The sequence below is a fragment of the Parasteatoda tepidariorum genome, chromosome 6 (genome assembly GCF_043381705.1).
Source record: "Parasteatoda tepidariorum isolate YZ-2023 chromosome 6, CAS_Ptep_4.0, whole genome shotgun sequence".
Taxonomy (NCBI): Eukaryota; Metazoa; Arthropoda; class Arachnida; order Araneae; family Theridiidae; genus Parasteatoda; species Parasteatoda tepidariorum.
The window spans coordinates 77,396,317-77,409,729 of NC_092209.1; the positions used below are offsets into that span (position 1 = coordinate 77,396,317).

At 29.3% G+C, this 13,413-nt stretch overlaps 1 protein-coding gene across 3 annotated transcripts in view; it reads left to right on the top strand.

Moving 5' to 3' along the window:
* LOC107452331 (cyclin-dependent kinase 9) overlaps positions 1–10,293 on the top strand; it is a 16,287-nt gene extending 5,994 nt beyond the window's left edge. For all 3 annotated transcript variants that reach the window (XM_043048616.2, XM_043048615.2, XM_071182755.1), the window contains 6 exons: positions 1,643–1,724; positions 2,187–2,295; positions 3,962–4,139; positions 5,579–5,822; positions 7,655–7,804; positions 9,463–10,293. In XM_043048616.2, the coding sequence (XP_042904550.1) occupies positions 1,643–1,724; positions 2,187–2,295; positions 3,962–4,139; positions 5,579–5,822; positions 7,655–7,804; positions 9,463–9,753 (1,054 nt within the window). In that variant the 3' untranslated portion in view covers positions 9,754–10,293. The remainder of the gene's footprint in view (positions 1–1,642; positions 1,725–2,186; positions 2,296–3,961; positions 4,140–5,578; positions 5,823–7,654; positions 7,805–9,462) is intronic.
* Positions 10,294–13,413: the final 3,120 nt, after the last annotated feature.

Here is a 13,413-nt window from a genome sequence, read left to right on the forward strand (position 1 = left end):
GTAATTTATTTAAAATGCATGCATATATTAATAAAATAATAAATGTATGTTTTTAAGTGTCTGTAGTTATGAGTTAATAATTAAAATGATTAATAATAATTATGATTTAATGATAGTGGAAGTAGCTGCAAACTTTTAAAGACAAGTGCAAAAAGGGGGTGTGGTGGCTAATTTTCCTTTCCCATATAAATCTATGTATTGACAGCAAGGACAAACTAAATAAAAAGAGTTGAAAATAACAAAAGTTTAAGAAATCCATTGTAGAGTTTGGGGAAAAGATAAAGAAGGGTTGAGGAAAGAAAGGGCAAAAAGGGTATGGAATCTATTACATCAGGGCACTAATTTACTTCAGGGGCAACAGGGTGGATTCTTTTGACTAAAAGGGCAGCAGGGTGTTGCGCCCTGTTTACCCTGCCTAGCTCTGATATATATATATATTAAAATTATTCAAGATTCTAATTTTAATTCAATTACTTTTTGTCTAAGATAGGTATTCTTCCAGACACAGACATTCGTCTGGAACTGTGGCGGTGACTATGGTAACGAGGTATGATTATTTCAGGTAAGGCTGTGGTGTCCCTATTTAGGACTGGTTTCGGCGAGAGAAAAGGGGACCTCTTCATCGAAGCTACCCTCCCTTAAATGCTCTCCTTGTTTCCATAGCACCAGACTGCTGCAGACTTTGTGTCGGGAAAAGTACCTATCTTAGACAAACAGTACCTTGTGTTGGATGTCTTATTCAAATTTGTAATTTTAAATAGAATTGATCTTTCTCTGTATCATTTATCTGTAATTGGTGAATCATGGGACCATATAACAATTTAGTTTTAAAAACAATGTTTAGAGGCATTACCCAATGTGTTATCACTTCAAAATTATAGAAACTATTTTAATCAGTTGATTAAAAAGACCTAAAACCAATTATATACATTTTTCTCAAAATATACAATTTTGGCTTCATATTAAGGATACTTTTTTTGAATATTTATAATGATTGTATTAGAGAAATGTTCCTGATTTGGCTGCTAGGATGCCATGCCGCGGAAGAAGATTTTTGTTGCAAATTCTCATTCTCTTCCATTACTAATTTAAAATTTCAAAGAAAGGTAAAGTAAATTCTGACAAACCTGGAGTAAGTTATGAAGTTTAAATTGCTGAAAAAAATACTCCAAAATATTAAAATGCAAACTAATTATTAGAAGAGAACTTGTCCCATGCCTAATCCTAAGTTATGATCTCATAATTCATTTCATTTGTGTATTTTAAAATTTTCGATTCAGTATTTGAAACTTCATGGCTTAATCTTGGTTTGTCTGAACTCATTTTTTCCTAATTTAAATTTTAAATTAGAAATGAAGGAAAAAGAGAATGTGAGGAAAATTTTCTTCCACCGTATGGTGTCCTCTTAAGTCTAATTACTCCAAAGGTTCAATATAGACCTTTGAGTTATAAAAAAATCCACTATAACAATTAACTTTAATGTTGCTGTTTCTGGAATGAAAAGTATGTCTGTATAATAATTGACTAAATTAGTCGTATAGTAATGTAATAAATACGTAATTTTATTAAACAAAATAAATCTTGTTCCTGTGTATTTATATTTGTTCAAATTTAATAATTATAGTTTTTAAATTGTTTGTAGTGAAGTTTTTAAAGCTAAGCATCGTACTAAGAAAAATTTGGTTGCTTTAAAGAAAGTATTGATGGAGAATGAGAAAGAAGGTGTAAGTATTATTTAGATAAACAAGACTCAAATATGATATTGAAAGTTATTTGTTTAAATTAATTATTATTTCTTTTTTGCTTGGAATGTTTTTTTTTCCATAATGTTTTCGCTGACAAGGTAATATTTAGCTCAAAAAACCTGAATGTTAATTAAAATAAAAAATTAGGTCATAAAAAATTAAATTTATAAACTGAGAGAAAGAATATTGACCTAAAAGTGCTATTTTCAAAATTTTCTGCTCTAATTTTTGACTATTGTTTTATTATAATTATTTTTATCTATTTTTTTTATCTTAAAAATAAGTGGTAGAATGATGTGAACATGAAAGATGAATTACAAAATTTTATTCACTCACATGCTTTCTGTACAAAATATGATTAGCTTTTTATTATTGTTTAAGATATAAGTTTATACTTTAATGAGTGGTTTTTTATTTAATCGATTGTATTTATATATTTAGTTTCCTATCACTGCTCTCAGAGAAATCAAAATTCTGCAGTTGCTAAAGCATGAAAATGTAGTGCCTTTGATTGAAATTTGTCGCACTAAAACACAAATTGAAAATGATGGTAAGTAAAGTTTATCTTATTTTGTAATAATTCCTATTTATTATATATACAGGGTGTCCGCGCTCCTGGAAAGTCATGAATTTTGGTGTTGAACAAAATTTGTCATGAAATGTCATTCCTTTTACTATTTTTAAAAAAAAATCATGGAAAGTCATGGATTTAGGTCTCCAAAAAATCTAATTTTTAAAATGGAATCTTCCTCCCCCCAATTTCATCCTGTTCCAAATATCTGAATTTCTAGCAAAATCACCACTCAGTCATATTTTATTTGAATTTAAAATGATTTTATCATGTTCTTTAAAAATTATGGTGTTCTTTCAAAAAATGAAAGAAAAAATATCATTTCTAGAGCGGATTATCCTTTAAACTCTCTTCTGTGATTTAACAATTTTTATTATTATTATTTTTTTAATTTTATCAATTTAAAATTCTAGTTGAAGCAAACCAGTTATTGGTGAACTTTTTTTATTCCGAAATGAACAGAAAAATCAGGAGTATTTCTTTCCTTTCTGATGAACAAGAAAAGTATCTTTAGAATATAATTCTGCAGAAAAATTTTTTTTTTTGCCTTTGTATTTTTTTCAGCTATTTTATTGTTTCAACTCTTTCCTTACTCTGTTTTTTAAGTTTAAAATCTATGAAGATGAAGAGTATAATAGTTTTGGTTATACCTATTTCGAATAATGTTATTATAATGCTTTTTTAATTTATTGTTGCGTTTTTGTTGGAGAAAATAGCAACTTCGTTAAGTCATGAAAAATTCTTGGAATTTGTCATGGAAAATCATGAAAAGTCATGAATTTGAAAATCTAAAATGCCGCAGATACCCTGTATACGAGGTATGATCAAAAAGTATCCGACCTTAATTTTTATTGGTCAAACAAACGCAGCTATGGAAGCGGGGCTCGATGTGTGGTTGTGAGCATGCCTAGTGCGCATGCTCATTTTTTTTCTACAGCTCCAATACAAGTCAGTCGGCGTCAGGCCATTCATGATTGAACAGGTGCAAGTGAGTGTCGTCGGATTTTATTTTTTTTAAAATGTCAGAAAAAGTCGAACAGCATTATTGCATAAAATTTTGTTTTAATCTTGGTGATTCGCAAGTGGAAACAATTCGCAAGATTAAACAAGTGTTTGGAAATGAAGCGATGGGCACCACACAGATAAAGGAGTGGTACAACCGCTTCAAAGATGGCCGCTTATCAGTTGAAAGTGAACCACGCTCACGTTAATTTTTTTCTTAATTTTCAGTTTAAATTATCAAAGAAAAAAAAACTCTTTTTTTGAAGAAAATTCAATTATTTTAATTGAATGAAAGTGTTGAATTATTTTTTTATAAACCACAATTTTTTTCTTCCTGTTTTGATAATGTGCTAAGAATTACTTTTTGAAATATATACATAAAATATTATAAAAGGGTCATTTAAAAATCATTGAGGATCAAATTCAGTTGTTACATAATGTTACACAACTTGATAATTTTTATAGTGTTAAGTGGACTGTCCTTTCAAAATTCAAAGTGCCCTTTTCTGAGAGAAAGCAACCTGCCCTCTTTTTATTCCTAGGGAGAACTTTGCTTTATTATTATAACTCCTTTAATATTATATTATTATGTGATTAATATTTTTAAAAATGCTTGTGATTTAATTTTTGAAATTCTGTGCAGCCTCTCCGCATAATCGTTGCAAAGCAAACTTCTTTTTGGTGTTTGATTTTTGTGAGCATGATCTGGCTGGACTGTTGAGCAACGCTAAAGTTGTATTTACCCTTGGAGAGATTAAGATGGTGATAAAACAGCTCCTAAATGGACTATATTTTATTCACAGCAATAAAATTCTACACAGGTAAGAAATAAATATTATAACATTTGATGCTATTAAACTATATAATCGAAACTCAGGGGCACGGCAGCTCATGGAGGGCCAAGGCCCTGTGCCTATCTCAGTTTTCTTGACTTTGGGGTCTGATATGCAGAAGCAGACGTTGCAGTTGGTGACCAGCTACCCCCAGTATGGTACTTTATTTATTGACATACTGGGTCAACCTTACCTTGTGGCCTGGGAGTGGGAATATTGGAATTGCTTTGATATAAAACAGAGCTGAGGAGTTCCATGATCTTTACATTAAGAATGGAGTGTTTATTTGTTTGATCATTTTTCCAATTTATGTTGCATTATATATTACCTTTGAAATTTTGTAAGTTCTTTGGAAATGAGATTTAATTTTTTCAAGAGAGTGTAATTTTTATATTATTTGAAGCCGCTCCTGCAACTTAAGAGACTAACCAGATACGATTAACGCATTTTGCAATTCAGTTACCATGGTAGTGTGAAATATATAAAGCAAGATTCATACACAGCAGGGAAGGTTTAAATATTTTTCACATGCAGTTGGATTTGCACTACCTCATAACTGATTCATATTACTTTTTGTGATTATAGCATGAAAAAGAAAAATGTATGCATGCAATGTATGTCTGGAAAGTCACGGATTTTGACTTTGATCAAGATTTGTCTTGGAAAGTCATGATTTTAAGTGATAAATACTAAAAATTCGTGGAAACTCCTAGCTCTTCATAGATTTTTTCGCTTTTGTAACCCTTAATAATACCTCATGATTTAAAAGTTCTGCATTGCGATTTGTTTTCACATGCAGAGTCCTAGGTCAGGGGCCCACTAGCTTTGTATGGAGTTAAATGAAAGTTATATTTGTAACATTGAAGAGAAAAATATTTTAACACAACTAAAATATTCTAATCCTGAGAAATTTAAAAAAAGATTTCATTTTGAAAAATTTTAAAGTTAGCACTTGTTAAAATTTTAAAGTTAACACATTTTATACCATATCTTAACCTCTTTATAATGTTAAAAAAATTACTATTAGCTTTTAAATTCTCTTTGATAATTTTGGAGAGAGTTGTGCAAAAATAAATGTTTTTCATAATTGTAGATAGCTGAATGTCTATTTTTTTTATTTTATTACTATTCTGTGAATTCATCAAATATACTTTTTTTTCCCCTCCAAATTTTAGCAATCCTAGTATAATCACCTACAGCATCCATGGCAATGTAATCAGTTAAAATAAAGTCATGCCATTCTATCGAAAATTTAATTCTATTTCAGATTGTCTGAACTATCACTGGTCCTAATAGATTTGAATTAGGGTTTTATTGCTTAATTCTTAACATTTGATTTTTCTATATATTTTTTTTTATAAAAATGTAAGTGAATTGATATAGATTGTATATATATTTAATGTATGTTGCATTTTAAATTTTTTTAGAGACATGAAGGCAGCTAATATACTGATAACCAAGTCGGGAATTTTGAAAATTGCTGATTTCGGTTTAGCTCGAGCTTTTAGTGAGTCCAAAAAAGAACCAAACCGTTACACAAATAGAGTTGTTACATTGTGGTACAGACCACCTGAGCTTTTGCTTGGTGCACGTGATTATGGACCTCCTATTGATATGTGGGGTGCTGGATGTATAATGGCTGAAATGTGGACCCGTGCTCCTATCATGCAGGTAAGTGTCTATAAAATATTAGTTTGACATTTAAATCATTGTTTAATACCAGTGAAATAAGTACAGTTGAACTCGTTTAAAACGAGCTCAGATTTAATGAGAACTCGGATTTACTGAGGGAAACGAGAATATTTTGTTGGATCAATGTTAAGTCTGTGGAACAGAAGTCACCCTAAAGTGGGTTTTACTGGGTTTTTCTACTATTGATTTCTTTTTATATCCTCTGTTATATTAAAGAGCTATTCTATTGAAATATTTATGTAGTCTAGCCTAAAAAAATTAACCTATAGTGAAAAAACTAATTGTGTTGGAGACTGGAGAGTCACCTTGCTTACTAGATTTGACTGTATAGGCATTGATTATTCAGTGCCATTTATTCGCCTTCTATGCAAATAAAGAATGTTCCTCAAATATTTTTTTAGATTAAAATATAAATAAAAAGTAATCCTGTGTTAAAATAAGTTTCAAATGTGTGATGTATGTGAGTACATATAACATTTTGTATCGTGATGTCAGAAGAAACTTTTTTCTTACTTTCACATCAATTTATTTGTATTAATTATCTATATGAAGTCAATTTATAAAATTAAACTTAATTATTAATATTAAAATAAGGTACTTATTCCTGCCCTCTCTTTTGAAAAAGCCCCCATGAAAACATGAAAAACCCAGAAAAGCCCAATAGAACCCAGAAAAGCCCAATAAAACCCAGAAAAAACCACCTGGGTTGGGTTTTTCTACAAAAACCCGGGTTTTTTGCAACCCTGTGTTACGGTCCCTTTGCGCTCGTTATAAACTAGTTCGACTGCATATAAATCATTACATTAGTGATATATAATTGAGGCATTCAGTATTTTGTATAAAGTACCAGTGTGTATTAAAGTACCAGTTTCCAACAGACCTGAAATTATGTGCCCCCCCCCCCTGCCACAAAAAAAGAGAAGGAATAAAATCAAAATAAGATAGAAATAGATTATTTTCATTTCAGCCAAACTTTGAAGTTATTGCTTGCCTCAATTCCAATTATTCTTTAGCCAAGGGTGCCATATGGAGAACTCTACCTTTATTATATTCAAATACATACCTGCTAAGTCTCTTGTTTTTTAACGAAGACTCCTATATTTTATGACTCTCTCCTGTTTACCTGTACATTTAGAAATTTCTCCGTATTTGTTGAAGAAGTTCAAAAAGCATTTTTTTGATAAAATATCCATTGATGGCAAAAATGCTTATATTATTCTTTAAGAAATGGTGCTATTGCCAGTACTGTAGTATGTTGAGTGTTAATGGTTTAAGTCAAGCCGTGATGGCTTGGGGGATAGAGCATTCGCCTTCCTAAAAGGTGAACCCAGGCTCCGATCCCAGCAGTGTAATGTAATGCAGTGCACTAAATGTAAGTGAGTGCTTATATTATTTTGAATTTTTCTTTTTGATATATGACGTATCAAAACTTTACTTGTAACCTAAAAAATGTTGTTGGTAAAATCTCTGTTGTTTTATTTCTCCAATGTTGGCAGGTATGCCAATAGAGCTAAAACTTTTTGAGAGTAGTCTAGTATATCTGTGCTGTATCAAAATATATCCTTTTTTTCCTCCCTAATTGTAGAATTTTGTGCTGATTTTTTTTATTTTTTGCCCACTCCTAAGCCTATAAATTAATTTTATTAATTCTAAACTATTTTCAATAAAATTCAATTATTGCAATTGTTTTCAAACCTTAATTATTGGTATAAAATTAAAATATATTATAAAATATCTTATCTTTTTATATATAAATTCTTCTGTGGGGGGAATTAATGTGTGTATTTTATTATTGATTTCTTTTTCAACAGGGCAGTGCAGAGCAACATCAAATCAAACTGATTAGTCAGTTATGTGGTAGTATTAATCCTGAGTCAATGCCTGGGGTTGAAAGTCTTGAATTGTATAACAAAATAGAACTACCCAAAAATTGTAAGAGAAGAGTGAAAGAAAGGCTAATGGTAATTAATTTTCTCATTTATGATTAACTTTATTGAATTATTTATTACATTAATCAGAGCAGGCTAAAATAACTTTGAGTACTACATAGCTTCTACCTCTACTTGATTATCCAGTAGACTAGGGGATTATACCAGTTTCTCCTGGTCTACTGGTTTAATTAAAATTGTTTTTGTACATTTTAGAAAATTCCCTGAAGTTGAGAGTAAGTTTTCTAAAAAAGAAGAAAATGCCTGTTGAAGTGAATTTTCTCTTAGGTTATTGCTTGCTTTCTTGGATATTTAATTAAGTATTACTAATACAGTAGAGAACCGATTATCCGGAACGATCGGGACTATCGCTATTCCGGATAACTGATTTTTCCGGTTTTCTGAATCGCTGCAAAAAGCCGTTTTTTCAGTGTTAAACCCAACTAAAAAAAAAAAAAAAAAAAAATATTTGGAAATAATCTTAAAAGTAAGAAAAAACAATAAGGTAATACACTAATGATTATTTCTGAAATAAAGGTAAGGTAAACATCTTTCAAAAAAGAAAGAAAAATCCTAAAATATTATGAGGAAAAAAAATTTTTTTTTTCAAAATTGCGGGAAAATTTATCGAATTTTGTTCCGGTTTTTTGGTTTTCCGGTTTTCTGCTTTCCAGATAACTGGTTCTGTACTGTACTTTATANAGTTTTAAAGTTATTCATATATGATCCATACTTTTCAATTTAATTTAGATCTTTTTTGCCCTATTTTTTATTCCAGAAAATCCTATATTTTTTTTCTAGAAAATCCTATATTTTTTTCAAAACAATCCTATTTTTTTCTCATTGGTCACTTCTACCCCTGCTGAAGTTAAAAGTAAGTTTTCTGAAAAAGAAAAAAATCTCTGTTGAAGTGAATTTTCTCTCAGGTTATTGCTTGCTTTCTTGGATATTTAATTAAGTAATACTAATACCAGGGGTCTGTCGTAAGTTTTTCTGAGAGGTAAATATTTTGTGAAAATTTAGACATAATTTGTGAAAAATTATATTTAAAAATCTAACACAAAAATATGGTACCTCCCTCAAATGTGCCATTCTAGTTTCCATAGCACCAGGCTGCCTTAGACTTCATAGTGGGGGGAGTTCTTAGCTTAGACAAACTATATACTAAACTGGGCTTGAAAATTTTACTAAAAGAATTCTTGTGTGAGATTACACAGGTTGCGTAGCATTTTAAAAAAGTTCTTATTTTTGATTTACGTTTTTTAAAAGCCCTTAAAGGTGCTTTTTTTTTCGAGTTTTGTAAAAAGTAATTAATTTTCTATCTTTTAAAAGATTTTTTCGTTCTAAACTACAAAAAATGCATGATTTTCGCAATTTTCTCTGCAATATTTATCAGAAACTAGTTATTTTATCATGATTATGTAAAGTTTTTGAATTTTATTGATTTTATGTTTATAAATTAAGAACTTTAAAAGGTAGAAAAAAAATTCTGCACAGATCCTAATTATCATTTTCTTTTTTGGTGAAAAATCTGGCTATGCACCCTGTTACATTCTGTGCACATTATGTTTACTTTACTAAAGAAATTTTTCATTTGGAATTTAAAATGTCAATTTTCTTGTGTGTATATTTAAATGTAAAAGCTACCTTTGTCCATAAGTTTGTAAACTCAATTTTATTTTAACTTTCAGCCACATATTCAAGATACTCACTCCCTTGATCTTCTGGACAAGTTACTAATTATAGATCCTAAAAAGAGAATAGACAGTGATTCAGCCCTTAATCACGATTTCTTTTGGTCGGATCCACTACCCTGTGATTTAGCTAAAATGCTTGCTCTCCACACGCAATCCATGTTTGAATATTTGTTTTCGAAGAGGAATGAGCAGAATAGACAAGCTGCAATGGCAGGACGAAATCGCAATAATGTTCAACTTACTGCTACAAATACTGATGGCCAGTATATAGATCGTGTTTTTTAAGCATTCACTCAAATTTGCATTTATCTCCTTTTTTTCTGATTTAAATATGTAAATTATTTATAATCTGTGATAACATGTGATAGAAAACAGTAAGATGTAAATTTTTGTATATGTATATATATTTATTGGAAGTAACCAAAGACAATATTGTTGGGTCTTAGATTCATTTTGTGTTTAATTCAGCGACAGAAAATGCTGGATCCTATGAAATCGAAATTCAAGTCAAGAAAGTGCTATAAATTAGTTTCCTATAATAATGTTCCTATAGCTTTGCTGTGATCTACTTAAAATAACTTCTGCGTGTGAAATTGTTGTGTATACTAAGCAGTATCATATAGTCATTGTTATGGATATATTAGTATAATGTTTTGCATATTTTTTAAGTTTCTTTTCTTTTCTGTTTGGTATGTTTGTGCTATTGCAATAAAAATTGTAATAATCACCATAATTCTAAAGAAAATTTTCTACTGATTTTTTTTTTGCATTTAAAATGTAATTATTAATTAAAATAAATGAATGGAACATATTCCATCTTAAAATTAATTGACTTTGTTAATTAATATTGAAAAGGATGTGTCAATGCTACTCAATTTGGAGACTTATTATGTATGCAGCAATTTTTGATAATATTTTAAAGCTATTACATAAAAAAAAACTCATTNTGTTGAGGTCCTTGAAAAGTCCTGGAAAGTCCTTGAATTTCAATCTCATCATAGAGTGGGAACCCTGGTATGTTATCATGATATTTTGATACTTTTAATAAACTATTAATTATAGTTTTGTTTAAATTTTTTGAGCTCTCTTTTTTTCTTATAACATTTAGTTTTGTATATTTATTGTGTCTTAGTATCACAGATTACATGGTCATACTTTACATTCATCGCTAATAAAAAAAAATCATAGCAATGCCAATAAGTAATTTTGAAAATTCATTTATTTGAGATGAGACAGGTTAGCTTGAAAGTCTGGGCTCCACTCAGAAATTTTATGACTTTAAAGCGAAACAAGTATACAAAAATCTGTTATTGATTATTAAAGAAGTGTAAAAATTATTATTTTTTTTTCAGTGAATAAGTCATTTTACTAATATATTCCGATTGGTTTTTCTCATTGCAAATTTCGTCTTTATATTTTTGTGAATTGCAGACAGATTAAACTCTCCAGGTTTTAGAATACTCTTCTGTCTATAATGTAAGCATGAGCACATCTATGATAGCCGTACATCTTGTTTGTTCTGAAAAGGAATAATTAACCTGAAGAATTCCTAGTGACAAATATGTATAAATACTGTTCAACTCAGAAATAACGAGCGTTAAGGGACTGCAATATTTGCTTCGCTGTAACAGGGTGCTCTTAAAAGATCGGTTCGTGAAAAAAATCAGAAATTCATACATAACTTACTAAATTATAAGTATAGTACTTATTTTTTCTGTGCAGCACAAACAAAGTTAAATAGTTTTGACTCTTTTTTTTCTCTTTGTTACTTTTTCTTCAGATATGATTCGATGTCCAAAAAACGTTGCCATTTGCACCCAGGCTTTTATGGACAAAAAAAATTTATGTGTTTACTGGATTTGTGGCTCGTCACTATTCAGTTTGCTTTGAAATGTCAAAGGAATTTTTTTTTTTTTAAATATTGCTCGTTTATTTGTCAAAAACGAGATATGCTCCAAAAAAACTTAACATGTACTAACGAAGTATTTCCAATTTTTTAGTTAAATTCAGGACTTGTTATAAGCAAGTTAGACTGTGTATACATATATATATAAATGGGAACTAAAATATAAGCAGTAGGAAAACCGAAGGTGCGTGACACACACATTTTGTTTTAACGCCAAGGGTCTTCTAAAGTTTTTGGAGCCAACATGCTTTTTTTTTACTAAATTACATAAAGACAATTATTATTTTCTATTTATAAAGTAGATTCTATGTTATAAGATATAAATGTATTGTGTACAGTTTTGCTGTATAAATGAGTTAAAATCCTATTAAATACCTGCATAATACTCAAATACACCTTTTCATTTGGCTTTTATTTATGACTAACAACAACATTGAACAGATTTGCATCATTCCTAATGTAACATACCCTAAAATGAAACTTGGTGCAAGCAACTAGGATTTTTCAGGTTTAAAGTTTACTAAAATATTGTTCTCCAGCCATTGTTTTTCATTTGCTATGACACCTGGGATTTGTAGACTCTGAGTTTTATTTAATATGCATAAAATTTATTTTCTGGCATAAATCGATGCAGATTGATATAAATATTACGTCTTTATAACTTATTTTTATCCAATGTTCAGAAATTTTTATGCCTTCACAAAATTTTCAAATAATCTCTTTGAAGCTATAAAGATTATTATAGATATTTAAAGGAAATACAAAAATAGATTAGTCAAGAGAAAGAAAAAAAAACTTTTTTTTTTCAGTTTTAAATGTTAAAAATTTAACAAACTAAAAAAAAATTGAAATCTTTCTTTGATGCATGTTTTGCAAAAATCGCTGTTTATAAAAACTTCTATTTATTTATCTGAACTTTTTTTTATTTTAGTTTAAAAGCAAAAGAGCAGCTAAAATGGTTTTCAAGAAAAGTAAAAAAAAAATTACTGACAACTAATATCTGTTAGAGAAAATTCTATGAAAAGAGAAGAAAGGAAGAAAAAATTAAGGAATGAGAAAGAAATGTCGGTATGAAGAATGGAATGAAAAAATTAAGTTTACAGATTTTTAAAATTTCATGTATAAAAACATGGGGGGGGGGAATAAATTATTTTAAATATTCACATATTATAGATAAAAATACAAAGAAAAGAATAAAGAGAAAAAATATTTTTAAGAAAATGAAAAAGAAAGTAACGAAGATATAATCTCGTTATCAGCTCGCACAATTATATGAGTACCTTCTAATATTGTGTTAATTTAGCCAAAGAAAAATATATCAACATAATGGTATTATATGCTAACACAATAGTAGGATTGATAAATACAGTACAGAACCCGTTATCCGGAAATCAGAAAACCGGAACGAAATTCGATAAAGTTTCCCGCCATTTTTTTTAAAAAAAAAAATTTCTCCTCATAAGATTTTAGGATTTTCCTTTCTTTTTTGAAAGATGTTTACCTTACCATCATTTTGGAAATAATCATTAGTGTATTTCATGGTTTTTTCTTCTTTTTAAGATTATATCCAAAAAAAATGTTTTTTTTTCAGTTTGGTTTAACAGTTAAAAAAACGACTTTTTGTAGCGATGCAGAAAACCGCAAAAATCAGTTATCCGGAATAGCGATGGTCCCGATCATTCCGGATAATCGGTTCCCTACTGTATATACACTGATGATGAGCTTTGTTTACAGAAGTTTGTGTGCAGTCTGCGTTTGATCATATCTGAAGAAGTTTAGTTGTACTTTTGCATACAAAATCTATAAATTCGGTTATTTATAAGAACGGAAGTTCAAGTTCATGGACTATTCTCCAGTGCATTGTCCATAAACTTGAACTACTGTGCGTCTCAATAGCGAAAATCTTGAAAAATCCCCCTCACCTTACTATGAAAGAATGGTCATAAAAATCAGATTAATTTTAGGTAATTATCTAAATTAATATCTTAAAAATGATTCTTAATTTAAAATTTTTTTACACAATATTACTAGAAAAAAAG